Source organism: Doryrhamphus excisus, chromosome 1 (genome assembly GCF_030265055.1).
Source record: "Doryrhamphus excisus isolate RoL2022-K1 chromosome 1, RoL_Dexc_1.0, whole genome shotgun sequence".
NCBI lineage: Eukaryota > Metazoa > Chordata > Actinopteri > Syngnathiformes > Syngnathidae > Doryrhamphus > Doryrhamphus excisus.
The window spans coordinates 3077350-3098809 of record NC_080466.1 but is presented as its reverse complement, the minus strand read 5'-3'; the positions used below and the strand labels follow the sequence as shown (position 1 = coordinate 3098809).

At 38.4% G+C, this 21460-nt stretch overlaps 1 protein-coding gene across 1 annotated transcript; it reads left to right on the top strand.

Moving 5' to 3' along the window:
- The first annotated feature begins 3409 nt into the window (after positions 1-3409).
- adra2c (adrenoceptor alpha 2C) lies at positions 3410-6530 on the top strand. Its single transcript, XM_058077765.1, has one exon. It carries the CDS (start codon positions 3701-3703, stop codon positions 5051-5053), a length of 1353 nt encoding a protein of 450 aa, XP_057933748.1. The 5' UTR covers positions 3410-3700; the 3' UTR covers positions 5054-6530.
- The last annotated feature ends 14930 nt before the right edge of the window (positions 6531-21460 follow it).

The window sequence follows — 21460 nt, the reverse complement described above, 5'->3', positions numbered from 1 at the left end:
TTTATTAAAAACAGAAAAATATACAAACTTTTTCAGTGCTTTGGTTCCGATTTTCTACAATAAAAGCTCTGATAAAACATTCCACTGTTCTCAAATATCTTAATTTTTATTTTTCTGCACAAAATAAGATGGAAAATAAATAAACAAATCAAGAATAAAGAAAATCAATCAATCAGTAATAAATAAATAAATATAATAATAATAATAATAAAACGGCAAATAATAAAAACTTAAGAAACCACATATAGTCGGTGGGTAGACAAATTATTTTTTTCAGATTAAAATGAACAAAGCATTATTAGAGCCCTGTAGACATGACAAAACATGACTATAGTCACATTTATACTCTTTTTATTTACAACATATTGCGCAACTGCAGGGTCTTGAGACACATGCTAACTCGCAAACTAGAGAGCTAGCGACCTAAACGGTAGCCTTCAAGTTATTTCCTTTAAACTTAAATAGCCAAAAACTTACCACTTCCACACGGATAGGGAGGATAACTATTAACAGTTATTTAACCTTTAACATGAACATTAATCAAACGTAATAATTTTTTCTGGGTACATGATACCATACAGCATCCATATCAAACTTGCGCGGGGGGCGCACTAACATTAAACTTTCATATCAAGGTGGGGGTCCTGTGGACCACATTTGGCCCGTGGGCCGTGTGTTTGAGACCCCTTATCTAAGATAAATATGAGTACCATTCTATTATATTTCAATTACAATTAAATATGGGTGTCACAGCATTTCGGGACTGGGATGATCACAAAATGAATGAAAATGAACTCAATAATTATGCCGAGAATGCACAGCATTTAACGATTACTTACTTAAGGTCAAAACCGCATCTAACTCTCAATCCTAGGACAACTGTTGGTCCTTCTGTACATGCTTAGGTCAGCTAATACGCATGCTACAATGTGTGCAACCTCAACCATGCAGACGGAAGGTCTATGTCCCACTCACGGCAGGTGAGAACGGTCCTGCAGATTTACCGAGTCACTGTGTCAAACACATCAATGTGGCGATGCAAAACAATTTGCTTCAGCTGAGCTCACACAAAACCGAAATAAATGTCTGCGGTCCAAAGTAACGGAAAAGTGTTCACAGTTACCTTGAGCCTCTCTCTCTCCAAAAACTAATCATCAGGTTATAAATCTTTAGGTAATAATAGACTCAGACTTGGACTTTAACAGCCACATTAAATCAATAACATCAGCAGCTTTTTCCCGCCTAAAGAGCATTGCCAAACTCGAGGGAATAGTGTCTAAGCCAGATTTAGAGAGACTAATCCATGCCTTTGTCTCCAGCAGGCTAGACTACTGGAACGGCCTTCTCACTGGCTTTCTAAGCAAGCTGTAAAACATTTGCGGTATATGCTAACTGCTGCTGCTCGAGTCCTGACTAGAACCAGGAAATATGATCATATTAGTCCAGTTCACAGGTCTCTGCATTGGACTGAGCTCTTTAGGGCTCTTTAAAACAGTTCAGTCATGTACCCCCTCAGACCTGAAGACATTTACTCCCTACTCCTACACACTTAAACATAACCCTTTTCATTTTATTTTTAATTTGAATCAACGACTGGTTAGTGCACAGGGCACACAGCTACAAGACCCGGGTTGGATTCCCCCTCGGTCATCTCTGTGTGGAGTTTGCATGTTCTCCCCGTGCATGCGTGGGTTTTCTCCGGGTATTCCGGTTTCCTCCCACATTCCAAAAACATGCTAGTTTAATTAGCCACTCCAAATTGTCCATAGGTATGAATGTGAGTGTGAATGGTTGTTTGTCTATATGTGCCCTGTGATTGGCTGGCCACTAGTCCAGGGTGTACCTTCGCCTCTCACCAAAAGACAGCTTGGATAGGCTCCAGCATACCCGCGACCCTTAATAATTAAGGATAATTCACAATGCCGCCTACAGAGAACATACTAACTCCTTATTTCTAAAATCACAAATACTTCAACTTGCTGATATAGTTAATTTTCAAACAGCTAAAATAATGCATAAGGCTAAAAACAACCAATTACCTAAAAATGTCATCCAATACTTCTCCACAAGAGAGTAGAAATATGATCTCAGGGAAGAAGTACATTTGAAACACTTCTATGCTAGGACTACGTTATGCTAGCCATAGCATTTCAGTATGTGGAATCAAACTATGGAATGGATTGAGTAAGGAAATCAAACAATGCACAACGATGAGCCAATTCAAGAAACAATACAAGCAGTTGATGTTTGCTAAATACAAGGATGAAGAGTCTTGAACCAGTCATGATGTGCTATATATATCACTATATTGACACGCACTATGGTACCCATTATGGCATTGGATGCTCATATCACCTCCTACTTTGGTACAGGACAAAAAATAAAAAAATAAAAAAGAAATTAATAAAAAAGAAATTAATAAATAAAATAAATTTGCTAAATACAAGGATGTAAATGTAATAAAAAATAAAACATAAATCAATAAATTAATGAATAAAATAAATTTGCTAAATACAAGGATGAAGAGTCTTGAACCAGTCATGATGTGCTATATATATCACTATATTGACACTTACTATGGTACACATTATGGCATTGGATGCTCATATCACCTCGTACTTCGGTACGAGGTGTATTATTAAAAAAAAAAAAACAACCTTAAACTGTATTATAGAAAGCAGGAAGTGAACAAATGTAACAGTTACTGATTGTAAAAGTACCAGATGGAGGGGTAGGATTTAATAAGCTTTGCTTCTTCCTACTCCTTTTGGACATGTGGAACTGTGAACTGATTATGGGATGCATTCAATTGTAATCTGATGCATGTTCAAATGAAATAAAACCATTACCATTACCATTACCATTACCATTACCATGTTTAGTTGAACTAGAATTAAATTTTCATTCACACTCCAGTTGGCCCGGTGTTTTTTATCCATATAATATGCATAAATATTCTATAATTTGATGTTTTTAATGGATGCAATAGCGTCAATATCATTCTCATACTTTTAAGTGTGAGCTGGCTGTTGCAATAGTGACCTCCAGTGTGCACACGGAAGGAAAAAAGGCAGCCGTGTGTCTCCTCGGTGCATCTTGACAGCAATGTGACCTCCAGTGGAACTGTCAGTGGTTTCCACAGCAGTATGATGCACACTGCCGTAAATATGTAAAATTCATGTGATAAACTGTGAAGATGCACATCCTCAGCTACATGAAATAAACGACTTGTGACCAAAGTAAGTATTGTATTACTTGGTTCCGCCTTTCTCTCCAATTATTGCTCTCATCTCTTTTGTGGGGAGGAGTAGCTCCATCCTTTCTCTTGGAAAAAAAAAACAAAAAAAACCACGACACGTGGTTGTTGCGCTGCCTCACAGCCGCAAACGTTCCGCGGGGGAGCGGAGGAAGAGGAGGAGGAGAGATGCAGGAGCAGGCAGTAGGAGCGAGGACGTGCTCAGAAGGGAGTGCGCTCTCTGAGCATGGACACTGATCAGTGGAGCATCGTGCGCCTATTTTGGAACTAACACTCATACTCAGTCTAGTTTTGCATTTATGTAGAAGGATGTGGGAGGTCCACGAGTGGAAAGAGAAGAAAAATGACATTGGATATCGTCGCTTTTTTGCTGTGAAGTCCTGATCCTGCTTCACATTAACCATGGACATTTGACTTTTTAGGAGCCATCAACTAAATGCCACAATGGATTTTTTAAATATCTCCGCTTTAGAGGAGGCGATGGAGGCAGACAACGTCTCCGCTAACAGCACCTCGCAAAGCAAGTACACCCCTCTCGCCATCTGGGGTCTGGCTGGACTTGTCAGTTTCCTCATTTTGTTTACGATCGTCGGCAATGTGTTGGTTGTCATCGCCGTTTTAACAAGCAGAGCTCTGAAACCGCCCCAGAATCTTTTTTTGGTGTCTCTGGCCAGCGCAGACATCCTGGTGGCCACCTTGGTCATGCCCTTCTCTCTGGCTAACGAACTCATGGGTTATTGGCTTTTCGGCAAGATCTGGTGCGATATCTACCTGGCGCTGGATGTTTTATTCTGCACCTCGTCCATTGTGCACCTCTGTGCTATTAGTTTGGATCGTTACTGGTCGGTGACACAGGCGGTAGAGTACAATTTGAAGAGAACGCCAAAAAGAGTTAAAGGGATGATTGTAGTGGTCTGGTTGATCTCAGCTGTTATCTCCTTCCCTCCGTTGATATCAATGGACCGGAGCAACAATGAGGCAACTCCCCAGTGCATTATCAACGATGAGACCTGGTACATCCTCTACTCCAGTATCGGGTCTTTCTTTGCCCCGTGTGTCATCATGATTCTGGTCTATATCCGGATCTACCAAGTGGCAAAAACCAGGACTAGAACCATGTCAGAGAAGAAAAGGGACGTGGATTCACCACAGGAAAACGGTATGGATCGAACGGATCAAGGCAAAACCGATTCATTTAAGTCGAACCGTGGCGGGAGTGTTAAAGAGCAGGAATGCGAGAACGGCCACTGCAAGGACCACGCAGCTAGCTCCTCCTTGACAACCACTTCCAAAAATCCACACACTGACCACCACGACGACTTTGACGACAGTAGCTCGTCAGATGAGAAGCCCAAGAAAAGTTCCTCGTCATCCAAAAATCGCAACGATGACAGAAAAGACAGAAAGTCCAGCCGGAAAAGTAGCTCGGCATCAAAATTCTCCAGCAGGAAGTCCTGCGCCAGTTCCAAGTCCATGGAGTTATTTTCATCTCGTCGTAAACGTAGAAGCACAGTTAACAGGAAGAAGGTTTCGGCCGCTCGAGAAAAACGTTTTACGTTCGTCCTTGCTGTTGTCATGGGGGTTTTTGTTGTGTGCTGGTTCCCCTTTTTCTTCTCCTACAGCCTGTATGGAATCTGCAGAGAACTGTGCAAGATCCCAGAGACTCTGTTTAAGTTCTTCTTCTGGATCGGCTACTGTAACAGCTCATTAAATCCGGTCATCTACACTATCTTCAACCAGGACTTCCGCAGAGCTTTCCAGAAGATCCTGTGTAAGTCCTGGAAACGTTCTTTCTGATGGGCTTTAATAGAGACTTCATCCTGCATATTCCTATTTAAGCGCTTCTGAGCTGCAGAGAAAAAGTGCTGGCCTGGGGAGCTTTCACACCTTTTAGTGTCAGGGATTGCACTCCGAATGAACGGATGCAGAACCGCCTGAACTAAAGGTGCAGGAAAAGGGGTTTAGAATGCTGCTTTTATATCGAGAATGTCAGGCATCATTTTACACTCCAATATTTGCTCTGACTAGACCCCCCACCCCCTAAAACACATTGATTTACTCCTCCCTTCTTTGAAACGCGACACAAACGTCACTGTGATGGCTGCACCAGGACGAACTGCTCAGGAGATGAAGGGTTTATTCAGACACTTTATTTACGTGACCTTGTTCATTGAACATAATGCCAAGACTTTGACAATCTCCTCACTGTTGTTATCTATCAAACAAAAGGATTGTACGTCTGACTTTATTTTCTTTGTTTCCAATGGGACAAAGGGGCTCCTTGCTTACTGGTTCAGTGGCAAAAAGATTTTAAAAAAATAAAAAAAAACACTTTTAAAAAATCTATATGTGAAACTCAGTGGGATGTTCCTGGTTGCTCATATAAACTATATGACCATCTAACATCATCAGATGGAAGAAGTCATCTCCATACTGGAAATCTGTTTGGACTTTCTTCTTCTATGTGAAACAATACATGGAAAACTGTATCCCGGACATCCACTGAGGTGTGTGAAGCTGTTTGTGTGGATGAGAAAGAGGTGACTGAAAGTGTATAACATGTGGAAATGTGTTGGTGAAGTGTGTTAATCTCCACTGCCACTCAGAATGTATGTGTGTGTGTGTGGTCTAATTCCGTATTCGGCAATGGGACTGATTCTCTCTGCCCAAGTGTCTTTCTCTTCCTCCTTCATTTTACTATCAGGCAGATTTGATCTTTTCCGCCACCAAAGTCAACCGCATTAAAAAACCTCCTCCATCCTTTTACTCACTTTTATCTGCTGCTGGCAGACTAACAAAAATACACATTACACACACTTAGCCTCCACAGTCTACATCCGCACAAGATATCCATCTTTACATTTATAGCCTTAGGTTAAATATTTGTCTTTTCTTGTAAATATGTGGAAAACAGTACAATATTATCGTGTGGCGCCTCATTTTCACACAAGTATTAAGAACATGAACATGAACTGTTGGCATAATGAACAATGCTGTCATGGAGCATGACGGCACAACAACCTTCTTTCCTTTTCTAACATTTCTGACGGAAAAACAAATGTTTACTTCTCTACATATTCCAAAAGATCAAATAAATATTATTTTAACTGTGCTTTGCATGGACGCATTCTTCATTTATGTGAGTCGGTTGCATATCTCAATTTGTGTTTGCTGTATATTATTTCAGCAACAATTTGCAGTTGAGGCACAGATGTGCAGGCGATATGGAGTTGGGGTGGATAGGGATGGGTTGAAAAAAAATGCAATTAGTAATTTACACATGAGTTAATCATGATTAATCACCATGTCTGAAATTTGGCCATTTTCACTGCATTTTATTGACAAGGATAAATGACAGTATACAGTTACAACATACTACAGAGCACGATATAATTTGTCTGTCTCTTAGCAATGTTTCTGCAGTTTACCTGAACTAACTAATTAACTAATGGGTTAATTGGGGTTAAAGGTATTTAGAAGAGTGTTGTCATTTTCTAACACAGTACAGGAAGAATAGTAAAACTAAGAGATACAGTAAACCTCGGATATATCGGATTCAATTGTTCCCACTGGTTTTGTCCGATATAAGCGAAATCCGTTATATGGGAAATGTCCGTTTTACGCATATATCGGATTTATATCCGGTATATGCGTAAATGGGATTTTATCCGTTATAAAAAGGCACTTCCTTGACTATGTTTCCAATGTACCTGGACGCGCAGGCAACGCTGCAAACGCTGCAAATGACGTCGTATAGCGGCCTGTCACGATTCGGCGAATCGGAGCGCCACGATGCGGCCATCCGATATATGCGAGGGAAATTTAATAGAAATGCATTGGAACGGGACTGGAGATTTTGTCCGAAATAGGCGAAATCCGTTATAAAAAATCTGATATATGCAATGAATTTTTATTGGAAATGCATTACAGAAAAATCGGTTCTTTTTTATCTGTCCGTTGTGAGCGAATTTCCGATATATCCGAGTCCGATATATCCGAGGTTTACTGTACATCACCTTTATCCTGCACAATGTAATTGGGCCATCTTAGCCATTGCTTTTTTTGTGTGTGTAGAAAGTAGAAGATTGCTGGTCCGAGCAGCTTTTCGGAGACCCTTATTTTTGTTCATATTGTTGCAGAACAAAGATGTTTATTTTTGCTGTGGGGGAAGCATTTAAGAGACCCTTAGTTAGTTTAATGTATTCAGACGGGATGTAAAGCACAGCATCTCTATTGTGAAGACCAGAAGAGCGTTGTTTGTCTTGTAATATGCGATGGTGAGACGAAACTGACTGTTAATGAAGTGCCTCTCAAGTCCGTGGCTGTTGTTCTATCTTCATGCTAAGCTTGCGGCCGTCCATATTTATATGAACCTCTGCTGCACTTCAATGAATTTTATTAGCCGCTGTTACTCACGGATGTCCAGCGGTCTTAATCTGACAATGATGTTCGGCATCCAGAAGTCCATGAATGCACCTGCCGTGAGTGTGCTTTGTCATGTCTTGTTGCGAGTGTTGAGGAAGGATGTGTGTGAGAGTTGGAGTTATTGTAAGGGTGTGACTGTGGGGACACTACATTTGCCTCAGTTCGCAGGACTTAACAGAGGTGTGGCTTGTTTTGATTACGCTAAAAGCATCAAGAATGAAATAAATTGTGTTCTTTTTGACACCTAGCCGATGACAATGTGGAGGAAACCAACCAGGAAGTCATCATCTTGTGAACATCTTAACCTCAGTCCATTTTCTGTACTGCTTATCCGGGCATGCTGGAGCTAGACAAGAAGCTGGGTACACCCAGGACTGGTCTCCAGCCAATCACAGGGCACATATAGACAAACAACCATTCACACTCACATTCATACCTATGGACAATTTGGAGTCGCTAATTAACCTAGCATGTTTTTGGAATGTGGGAGGAAATCGGAGTACCCGGCGAAAGGGAGAACATGCAAACTTCACACAGAGATGCCCAAGCGGGGAATCGAACCCAGCTCCTGCGCGCTATCCACTGTTCAGCCACATCTTAACATTAACTCCATAATTGCTTTGTTTTATTGGTCTTTTTTGTGACACCACCACAGAGTGAGACCAATTATGGCAGATAAGAGAAGTGTGATGATAACCACAGAACATAAAAAAGGGGTCTGGATGCCAAAAATAAGAAATATATTGTGCTTTTTTTGCCACTTTCGGGTTCCATTCACAATCGTATGAATGGTGTCAGCATCATTTTTTAAGCGGATGATAGAAGATGCAATAAAATACTATATTCCCTTTTTTAAAATAAATCTATAAAAAATTATATATAATGTTCAATCTTCAGTGCAATCATGCTGCACTCAAGGTAGTCTCTTTGCAGCTGGGTTAGCGCCATTCACATTTCCATTTCCCGTTCCCCATGATGATAGATGGTAAACATGGTTAATACCATCTTTATACAACAACCTTTATACCGTCTTTTTCACCTTTCACTCCCGCTATGCAGCCTCTCCTCCTCCGTATTTCTGTGGTTTCTCTGTTCGCTCGGCTATAAATGATACAGAGCTGCCTTACTTAACACTTAACACGCAGGTGGCGCCATCTTGAAACATGAGACCTCCACATCAAATCCAGTCTATATCGATATGAACGATATGCTTGTTGAAGAGGGGATACAAATACTCTATTTCTGTATACAAAGTACACCTCCTGTAAAGGTCTACAGGTGAATACAAAATCAAATGTAAGTATAGCCAGGGGCGGACATACCATTAGGCAAACACAGACAATTGCCTGAGGCCATGACATTTCCAGGGGCCCCCAAACGTCTCATAAAAAGCGATTATTGATTTAATTTCTTCAATTTCAAGTACATACTACTGTTTTGTCTTAATGCTTGAAGCTACATCAAAATGAACACTCTAGGCGTTTTAACCCCTACCTTTCCATACAATGAACTATTCCATGTTACCGCGCATGTGCAGATTGATTCCGGAAGACAGGAGGAAAGCTTTTTGACGTGGAGTTAAGCCCAGTGAAACGGAGAAAATAACTTCAAATACTGTAGTTTTTATCAAATCTGCTGGAGGTGTGGAACGTTTTCACTGCCAGAACAAACATTGACGACAGGCGCACTGCTACCGTGAAAGTCAGCCAAGGATGCAGTCGTTTTAGAGATGAAGCTGAAAATGATGGTTTTCATCACAAAGATATGAATATTAAAGCGGTAAACAACTTCCACTTTAATACTAATAATAATCACAGTGTTTTTTTATTATTATTTCAGTGCTGTTAAAAATATTTTCTCTTTCAATATATTCATATTTGCTAATGCCAGCTTGCTCGGGAGAAGCATCAGAATCCAAAATCTTGCAAAAGATTGCAACACCCTGTCAAAATAAGAAGTCAAAGACCTCAGTTAATGATCTTCCCCTGCTTGTCTAATATGTTAATAATCACTTGAACATCTAGATTATTTTGATAAGAAGTTCTAAAACTCACGAGTGATGGCCCACCAGCTTTAAGGCTTATTATGTTATATCACAGATTGCAAGTATAGATAAACCAAAGACGACCTCAAATTGTCTATGTTAAGATTCTGTTTAAATGACAGAAATTTGTTCTGCACATGACCGTGATAAGTACATTTCCCTGAAGCAGGGTTCCTTCTTATGAATGGAATTTTTACATAGAGCATTGAAAACATGTTTACGATCTTCTAAATAAAGGTTATAGGATTTAGAGCCCTCTGGACATGAAATAACACCCACACAGTCAACCTTTACACTCATATTACCCATTATAGTAGACAGAAGTATATACAGTATCAGAGTTTTCTACAGGACATGCTGCAGTGCTGACTGGGGTACCCCAAGTGTGTGTTTTGTCCCCCATTCTCTTCTGTATGTTCATCAACAACCTCAACTACAGCAAAAAAGGAATGACTCTATTAAAGTCTGCACATGATAAGGGTCTGGTTTGTCATGTGACTGACAGCAAATCACTGTGTGACTACCAACAGGCAGTCGATAACCTCATGAGAACTTTTAAGGAAAGCTATCCAGTGCTAAATGTCACCAAAACCAAGGAGCTACGCGGTGGAGCAACAGGAATAGTGATTCCAAAAAAGTGAGTCACAAAAAAAAAAAGTCGACTCCTATATTTTGTCATCGTAATTTTCTACCAGGGGGCCCACTATGCCCATTTTCACCCCTTTGTATTGAGTTGTGGACTTTTGAGCAGCACAGAAAGCTTTGTAGATCTTCCGGAATCTGCACCTATTCCAGCTGTGTTTGCTTGGATTTGCTGCTTCCTTCCAAATGGTGTGTTGTCGTTTATTCCATCCACGGCCCGCCTCCAAGCACACCCACTCCACTCTGATCGGTCATACTCCCAAGCGCTCCCGAGGACTTCTGGACAGCTGCCGAACCCCACTTTTTTAATTTAGTTGGTATAGAAATTGATGATAAATGAATAAATCCTATTACAGTAAACCTCGGATATATCGGATTCAATTGTTCCCACTGGTTTTGTCGGATATAAGCCAAATCCGTTATATGCGTATACCGGCAAATGTCCGTTTTACACATATATCGGATTTATATCCGGTATATGCGTAAATCGGATTTTATCCGTTATAAAAAGGCACTTCCTTGACTATGTTTCCAATGTACCTGGACGCGCAGGCAACGCTGCAAACGCTGCAAATGACGTCGTATAGCGGCCTGTCACGATTCGGCGAATCGGAGCGCCACGATGCGGCCATCCGATATATGCGAGGGAAATTTAATGGAAATGCATTGGAACGGGACTGGAGATTTTGTCCGAAATAGGCGAAATCTGTTATAAAAAATCCGATATATGCAATGAATTTTTATTGGAAATGCATTACAGAAAAATTGGTTCTTTTTTATCTGTCCGTTGTGAGCGAATTTCGATATATCCGAGGTTTACTGTACTATGAACCGATATCTTTCAAGAAAAGCCCTATTACTAGTAGTGTTTAGGTGACACAGGCCAGCACTGCAGACGCTGAAGGCCGTGGGCAGATTAGATTGACATGGCAACACATAGTATAGAAGCTGAGATCTGAGCTAAGACATGCTACAAAATGAAGATATAAAAATAGACTGTTGGGGATAAATGAATACAATTTTATGGAACAAAGTGTCGGTAAATATTCTGATAGTGGCTGCAAACCACTGGATTTTTTTTTTATGTGTTGTGGTAATTTGTAGTCCTCCTTCTACTTTTGCACTCCCTTTTTCCATTTTGTTGAGCTCCCTTGGTGATTGTGGAACTTGTCTGCCTGTAGCCTTATTACATACATGAAAGAAGTTGTCACCCTTCTGAATTGGTTCTGAAATGAAAAATATATTTATATATTACACAGCGACTCTCTTGCAATGGTTATGAGCTGAACCGTGTCCAATCCATGAAGCCTGGATAGCTTTTAGTGATGCTCATTGGTGTACGTGCTGGAAAAGACATAAAACACTCCCTAATTCAGTCCACAGGTCAGATGTGGGTGAGAGTTTATTTAGAAGCTTAGATAATGGCCGGTGGCCCAGACGAGGTTTAATACACACCTCTACTTTGTCTGCCTGCCTCGTGCCTTTTTTATTTATGTGTTGAAAAGTGACTGGCATCACCTCAGTGGGCAAGCAGAGTGGATTCTGTCATCGGTGCCCCTCCCTTGCCAAAGTGTTTATAGCTTGCTGTGTCAGCAGGTCACATCTACATGCTGCTGACACTTCTGATAGCTGTAGTGCTGCAAATGGCAAACGCAGCCCATCAAATGTCCGGTTAAATGTGAGCCTGTTACATGACGTTGCTCCTGGAAAGAAGATGAGCATAAAAGAGGGCAAACTATCATATTAATGTTATAGTGTGACATCAGCAGCCACAATACTATCTAACTCAGGGGTGGGCAAACTACGGCCCGGGGGCCACATCCGGCCCGCCAAGTGTTTGAATATGGCCCGCCTGTTCTTTCCAAAATATTTCATTGAAACTCAACGTACAACCTGGCATCATGGCATGAGCCAACCTTTTGATGGTCGAAGTAGCTGTTTTATCAATTTCGTTATTTGATGTGGTCTGATGTTTACAAAATGCTCCTGAAAAAAGGGACACAAGTACATAATAATAATAATTAAAATAATATTAATAATACATTCATTTTCTACCGCTTATCCTCACGAGGGTCGCGGGGGTGCTAGAGCCTATCCCAGTTGTCTTGGGGCGAGAGGCGGGGTACACCCTGGACTGGTCGTAATAATAATACTAATAATAATAATTCATTCATTTTTACCGCTTATCCTCACAAGGGTCGCGGGGGTGCTGGAGCCTATCCCAGTTGTCTTGGGGCGAGAGGCGGGGTACACCCTGGACTGGTCGTAATAATAATAATAATAATAATAATAATAATAATAATAATAATAATAATAATAATAATAATAATAATAATAATAATAATAATAATAATAATAATAATAATAATAATAATAATAATAATAATAATAATAATAATTCATTTTTTACCGCTTATCCTCACAAGGGTCGCGGGGGGTGCTGGAGCCTATGCCAGTTGCCTTGGGGTGAGAGGCGGAGTACACCCTGGACTGGTCGTAATAATAATAATAATAATAATAATAATAATAATAATAATAATAATAATAATAATAATAATAATAATAATAATAATAATAATAATAATAATAATAATAATAATAATAATAATAATAATAATAATAATAATTTCATTTTCTACCGCTTTTCCTCGCGAGGGTCGCAGGGGTGCTGAGCCTATCCCAGCTTCTTGGGGCGAGAGGCGGGGTACACCTGGACTGGTCGTAATAATAATAATAATAATAAAAATAAATTTATAACGCACTTTACATCAAATAAATGATCTCAAAGTGCACATATAGCAGACTACATGACACTTTTACGTGTAAAATATGTCTAAAAATATACGTGTACAAATGGACTGTCACGTGTAAATTAGTATATAGTCTGCCCCCCCCCCCCCCCACCCCCCCACGAGTCAAAAAGTTTGCCCACCCCTGATCTAACTGAATAGTACAATCATGGCATTTGCGTGTGGATTTTGCCATTGGGATTCTCACATCTGATCACGAAAAAAATATGACAAAAAGCTTAATAATTAATTTTTAAAAAGTCTACAGCCATGCACGTTTTAGTTAATGTCTCTGTTTTTTTATGTTAGATTTCCTATTTTTACATTCTTAGAACGCATTAGTTGAAATAATAAATTTCCAATTTTATTTTCTGTGCAATGACATTCTTGCAACCTGAGTGAAATATCAAATATCACTCTTTACTTACTCTCTGCTTCTACCATATCCAACTTACTATGTGGAGATATGGAGGAAATAACTGTAAAAGTACACTGTGTTTAAAGAAAGGTAAGTTAGGATAATGCAAAATGGTGGTTATGGAGAACATATACACCCTTTATTCTTAAAATCACATTTTATAAAGTTGTTCTTATCTGGTAAAGGTGTTCACACTTTTTTTGAGCTACTTTTAAAATGACCAGGTCCCAAAGATCGACCTTCTACTATAAATATATTTTTAAAAATATGTACTATATTTATAAATAGGAGTATTTATGTACATACAAGTCAAAACAATATACCTCTTTCAATAAAACAACTAATGTACATATAAAATCTAACAAATACAATTTAAAATACTATTATGAATTAATGATTAGTATAATTATATTCAATATGCCAATAAAGATAATTACACATAATTCCTCAATAGTTGTATACATTACCTGAGTATCGGTAAATAGCTACATAGCGTTCTGTAGGACACACTTTGTGTGTTACATCCAATTAGCATTAGCTATGAAACATTAGCGATATACAAGAATTTAAAATGATTATGCAAAAGACAATACAGCCGAAGTCAAGGCAACATATTCAAAAGGTTTCAGCAATGGGCACATTTTCCAATTCATCATGATATAATAGTTTAAGAAACGGAAGTGTATAAAACACACATTTCTATAGTGGAGTTCATGACATTAAACAAACTAGCCGCTAGCCTACATAACTAGCTGCTACAAGTGAAAGGATAACTTTTGTTAAAGATACAGTATAGGTATGTGACTATCTGAATAATAAAGAAGGTTTTTTTTATTTAAAAAAAATATATATATATGAGGGCTTAGCTTCCTGGACTACCAGCAAATGGTGAAAAGATGCCCGTAAAAATGTCTATTTCCCCTCGAGCCCTCTTGATGTTGACATTTACCTCCGATTTTGATCAATATTTACAATAGGAGTGGTTGTTATTATTACTAGATTATATTTGGCTTAAGAACACTCTTGTGTGCCTCACACGCTTATTTTAAATGATAATATATGTATAAGTACTCACCCCTAATGAATGACAATGTAAGATGTACAGCTGGAATGTAACTTTCACTAGTACAGCACAATTTTGGTGCGTTCAGGGAGCACTGAACAAAGTGTGGAATTTCAGCAATTAAAAAGACATAAACATGTAAAAAAAAGGTGTTGGTTTTTTTTAACAGTGGAACATGTATGCTACACATTTAACCTGTATTAACACAAATGTAGAAATTATCAGTCTTATGGTGAACATAAGGGTGAATATTATCTTTTGAACCAAAGATCATCAATTTTTAATATACAATGAAATTCATTATACGTAAATATCAGCTTCTATTAATAACAGTAATAGTCGCAGCTACAAGTGTTACCAGCAACACGTTGAGAGCCATGCATGTGACTGATAGACTACATCTCCGAGCACGCTATTACGTTCCTCATCAAAGCTGGGAGAAGGTCTGGTGCGGGGATGCTGGTTTATGAGTGAAAACGTCTATCATCTGATACATGCTTATAATTTTTTTTTTTTTAATGATTAAAGCGGCTGTAACTGGGTTGCTTTTCACTTTTGAATGATGGTGGTGATAACTTCATCTCATTCTGACATTCTTCCCGAATCCCTCATTTTCTGTTCCTCCCTCACACATGTCAGAAGCAATTTCAGCAGATCTGCACGAGTGCTCAGTGGGCGAGAAGTGGCAAATCAAGACAGGCTGCATGGTGAAGCATCTCATTTTGTACATGATCTTGCTGTCTATATATACGTATGAAGAGGTTCCATATTTCAAATGTTCAGCTCTTGGATTATTGCTTATTTAAAATTGTTTTATAAAGTACAGTGGACCCTTGGTTAGCGTCATTAATTCATTACAGAAGGCCAGGCTCTAACCAAAATGGATGCTAACCAAATAATGTTTCCCATCAGAAATATTGTACATATTTGTACATATACATACATTTAGGCCGCAGAAGCTGTAGTAATTCAATACCTGATCAAACATACTTAAGATTTGTCAGATCAAATATTACTGTTGTGTAATATGGAGGACCAAAACTGCCAAAATAATAAATAAATAAATAAATAAAAGGGCTGGCGATCAGTCCAGGGTGTACCCAGCCTTACGCCCGAAGACAGCTGGGATAGGCTCCAGCACCCCCCGCGACCCTCGTGAGGAAAAAGCGGTAGAAAATGAATGAATGAAAATAAATAAAAGTGGAAATAAAAACAAAAATGAAAAAAAATATCAAAAAAATAAATACAAAAAAACAAAAATAAAAAATATATACATAAATAAATAAATAAAAGCAAAAATAAATACAAAAATAAAAAACAAGATTAAAAAATTAAAAATAAATACAAAAATAAATGTAGAAATAAATACAAAAATAAATATATAAATAGAATTACATATCAATAAATAAATAAAAGCACTCTGCTCTCATATGTATTTATTTCATGCAGCAGACAATGTCAGCTTGAAATGCAGAAGGAAAAACTATTCAAATGAGGGGGCGGTCCTAAGTGTGTCTTGGGCTGAACTGTTCGCCTATTGGTTGATCGACATGTGAGTGCGAAAATCGACTAGGTATGCCTGCAAACGGCCACAGCAAGAGGAAGTATACAGGGAGAAAAGTATACATTTACCGGGACAATAATGGCGGGGTCCACCAGGAAGTCGGTGTCCGAGCTGGAGATTGCAGCCATATTTACCGCCATTGAGAGTGGTGTGGTGACTTCCTCTTGCTGTGGCTGTTTGCAGGCATACCTAGTCGATTTTCGCACTCACATGTCGATCAACCAATAGGCGAACAGTTCAAGCCAAGACACACTTAGGACCGCCCCCTCATTTGAATAGTTTTTCCTTCTGCATTTCAAGCTGACATTGTCTGCTGCATGAAATAAATACATATGAGAGCAGAGTGCTTTTATTTATTTATTGATATGTAATTCTATTTATATATTTATTTTTGTATTTATTTCTACATTTATTTTTGTATTTATTTTTGCTTTTATTTATTTATTTATGTATATATTTTTTATTTTTGTTTTTATTTCCATTTATATTAATTTTTTTGTATTTAATTTTTTGATATTTTTTTTCATTTTTGTTTTTATTTCCACTTTTATTTATTTATTTATTTATTATTTTGGCAGTTTTGGTCCTCCATATTACACAACAGTCATATTTGATCTGACAAATCTTAAGTATGTTTGATCAGGTATTGAATTACTACAGCTTCTGCGGCCTAAATGTATGTATATGTACAAATATGTACAATATTTCTGATGGGAAACATATATTTTATATATTTATTTATTATTTTGGCAGTTTTGGTCCTCCATAGTGTAAGACTTCTAAATGTGATATTATCTTCCACTTCAGTAGTCCAATTTACTACTTCCTGGATCTGCACTCAAAGCATCATACGGAAAATAGAGTCCAGGATCTGCACTTCTTATAGCTGTACAGGTAGGCCATTCCAGTACCGTGATGCAGTTTCGTAAACGACTCGGCCCCCCCATGGTACTCACTTTCCATCATCTTAACTGCTCTTTTGGGGAATAAGTTAACTTTCCTTCTGAAGGACCACTTAACACTATTCCACTGCCTCAATGGTTCTGAAAATGGATCCTCCATTTTACTGAATCTTAGGTCAGCTGAAGTTTGGCTAGGAGCTTTCTTCTTCTTTTGCACTTTATCAACTCAATTCCAGTATATTTTATGGAGTTTTATTTCACACTTTTTACAAGAGCACAAGTTAGGTTGATAACCTTCAAATCAAAAAGGAATAGCATCAAATGACAACTTATTACGACACAGTTACTAGAACTTAGAAACAGTCGTAGCTGTTGCATACCAGTGGGCTTCCTGGTGTATTGTTTACCAATTATTTAGTTTGTACAAGCACCTACTATCATTTTTTTAAACAGATAAGCCAAATGTGACTAAACACGTGCTGCCTGGAGATAGGTAGCCGGCAGATGTTTGCGAAGTGAGTAAGCCTTGTTTGGGTTGTGAGAAGTACCCAAAAGGAATGCCTTCGTTTGCTGCTGTTTAGCGGGAGAAAGTTGTTCATCAATGCCCTTTCTCCTCGAGGCCTCTGGTGAGATGAGTCAGAGACGTTTTTTTATATATCGTTGTGTGATATCAGCATAGCAGTGAAAGAACAACACACGCTTGCTGAAGACATGACCAAGGCTTACCATGTAGGCGATGAACGGTATAGGGCTGGGGATTGACCCATGCGGAACACCACGTGACAGGGAGCAGCTTGGACAGCAAAACAGATTCTGTCCTGACAAATAGGATAGGTAGGACTAGCACGGCAGCAATGTTGTGGAGGCTGTCTGGAGGGATGGTATGGTCCAATGTGCCAAAGGGGCGCTGTTAGGTTGAGAAGAACAAATAAGTCTTAAGTTATCCCACGTCAGCTGCCACCAGGAGGCCATTCATCACCCTAAGCCAGGCTGCTTCCGTGCTGTGGGCTGAGCGAAAACCTGACTGGAACTTCTCAAACAAATTGCTTCATTCGAGATGGTTCTGCAGCTGCGAGACTTTAATCTTCTCCAGGCCCTTTGACAAGAACGTGAGGTTGGAGATGACAGCGGCTTTGACTTAGGTTGGGAATGTTGGGATGTCCAACAGTAATTGATACGTCCATGAAAATGGCTATTTAAAAAAACATCCTGTTAACTTGACATTGATGTTTTCTTCTGATTTTGGATCAACATATACAATAGTGTATATACAAAAGTGACTTTTGGAATTAGTAGATTAAATTCAGCTCCAGAACCCCTCCCACTTTCTCTTCAGTATGCCTCATTCATTTATGAAAAGCATTTTAAAATCTAAACTGTATATGTATTCACCACAATTGAAGGATAATGTAAGATGATTGATGAGCAGATCGAATCTGAGTCCCAATGTAGACAATCTGTAACTTATGCTGCTCACAACAACTATGATGCATTCAAGGACCACCAAACACAATGTGAAATCTCGAAACTTGACCCAAAGACGTTATCAGTGAAGCATAAAGACAAACATATAAAAAATGCGGGCAGGTTGAACATTTTGACATCTATTTAGAAAAAAAAAACAACCAATTTTTAGAGAGAAATTAAAATTTTGATCAAAAACCTGCAAATTTGCAAGGCCATGAATGCCGTATGTTGGCATCCACTGTATACATACTGTACATCTCAATTAAATCTCCAAGAGACTCGTCTCTAAGAGTGTTTCACTATACTTAAGTAAAATGCAACTACAATTAAATAGAATTTAGACTTCTTTTTTTTTGTACGTTTTTTTTTTTTTTTTTAGAATCAATATTTGTAGCAAAACAATAGATGACACATGTCTACTTGTGTGATCCTGAGTATCCTCAAAGCGAATAAACCAGAGAGAACGGTCCAATCCTGCTGTTGCCCTCAGGCTCTTATGAAGCATTAAACAGAAAAAGACTTACGTATTTCCCCTGGGAGTTGGGGGGGGGGGCGAACAAAAAAAGTCTTAAAGAGAGGAAATATTGAATGTTCTGGTTAGTAAGTCATGGCTCCAATATGTTAATATAACTGTTTGAAAAACAAATGTTTAATTTTGGCATTGCAATGTAGCCGAGGCTGCAGGGTTTAATTGATTATCATATTTCCAAACAGATTGAGGTTTATTTACGGAAGTGTCCATAAGTAAAGTAAGTGAATCAAAAGCAGGGGTCTCAAACACGCGGCCCGTGGGCCAAATGTGGCCAGCAGGACACTAGTTTGAGGCCCCCGTCTTGATATGAAAGTTTAATGTTAGTGCGGCAAGTTTGATATGGATGCTGTATGGTATCATGTACCCAGAAAAAATTATTACGTTTGATTCATGTTCATGTTAAAGGTTAAATAACTGTTAAGAGTTATCCTCCCTATCCGTGTGGAAGTGGTAAGTTTTTGGCTATTTAAGTTTAAAGGAAATAACTTGAAGGCTACCGTTTAGGTCGCTAGCTCTCTAGTTTGCGAGTTAGCATGTGTCTCAAGACCCTGCAGTTGCGCAATATGTTGTAAATAAAAAGAGTATAAATGTGACTATAGTCGTGTTTTGTCATGTCTACAGGGCTCTAATAATGCTTTGTTCATTTTAATCTGAAAAAAATAATTTGTCTACCCACCAACTATATGTGGTTTCTTAAGTTTTTATTATTTGCTGTTTTATTATTATTATTATTATTATTATTATTATTATTATTATTATTATTATTATTATTATTATTATTATTATTATTATTATTATATTTATTTATTAATGATTGATTTTCTTTATTCTTGATTTGTTTATTTATTTTTCATCTTATTTTGTGTAGAAAAATAAAAAGTAAGATATTTGAGAACAGTGGAATGTTTTATCAGAAAATCGGAACCAAAGCACTGAAAAAGTTTGTATATTTTTCTGTTTTTAATAAATGTTGTTTTTTTTTTTTTGGAAAACCTGATGCAGCCCAGCCTTGCCCAGACCCTAGCTCCAGTGGCCCCCAGGTAAATTGAGTTTGAGACCCCTGATCTAAAGCCTGATTAATAAAGCTATGTTTTTTTCACATGTATGTTTTATTATATAATTGCATAGATGATTAATTTTTTTCTCCACTTTGAAACAAAATACAGTTTGCCATTGTATGCCAAATTATCCAGCGCGATCATTTATTTGCAAACAGATGGCAGATGATGGCTAAACGTAGCATCTTCTCACACATTTAAATATATGCATTTGTTTAAGCCTACGCACAGCCGAGGTCGTCAATCTTATAAGTCAGAGCTGCGTAGGTTAGCACTGTTGCAGATTAGTATTCACAAAATACCATTGTGGTAACCTCCGATCTCTTGGCAATAAATAAAGCAAACCGTTTTCTAAATTGTTGAACTCCTGACACACGCATAAGGCCTATAATGAGATCGTGAATGATGAATGTTCACCTTGCACCTCTATTTCCATATTGTCAAGAAAAAAAAAAAAAAAAAATACAGAATTGAATTGATTTCAGTGAGCCTCACACAAACAGCAGTAACAACAAGTAACATGTTGCAATTGTCATCCGGCAATGTTACAATAAGGATGCAGCGGAGGCATCGCTCCTCTCTATTGCACCTAAAATCAATTATTTAATCAATCCGTGTCTCTTTGGCGCGCTACATTCCTTCCAGCAATGAAGAGAAAGAAAAGGACTCCGTCTCCTTGTCATCATCTACCATCACTCTCAAAGTTCTCATATCAACCTTACTTCCTCTTTCGCTATGTTCGCCGATCAATCAACAGGCCGGGTGACACAAGTCATCCTTTTTATGGAGCAGCTTCAGCTTGGCAGGAGGTGCAGGCTGCAATAGTGAAACCTCTGCTCAATAATATATGAAATATTTCAATGTTCGTCTCATAAGCATCGCCTAATGCAATGTTGGTGAAGGTGAAAGATAGCGTTTCTTTACTTTTTGAACTTGTTGATGGATTTTCACACTTTCTAACAGCGTTGCCAGATGGTCACACTTTGTTTTCCCCTCTTACTGCATTTGTATTCATAACAGCTCCGTTCTCTCAACCTGCAAGTACCAACGTGCAATCATTTTACCTTAAATAACAGCTTCAAAGTCGTTAGGATGCTCAAGGGGCTCACTACAAATTATGTTTTTTTTAAACAAAAAAAACACCACTGGCTAACATTTGTGATAAATAGATTGTACAAAAATATATCTATTTTATGTTTTGTGAAATAGACATTTATTACTTCGGCACAATTTGGCGTTCATGGCTGTTGGCATACTACGGTGCTTCTCAAATAGTAGGGTGGGTGTACTTGTGGGGTCG

Coding starts and splice junctions, on each gene's coding strand:
- adra2c (XM_058077765.1), top strand. CDS start 3,701: ATGGATTTTTTAAATATCTCCGCTTTAGAGGAGGCGATGGAGGCAGAC.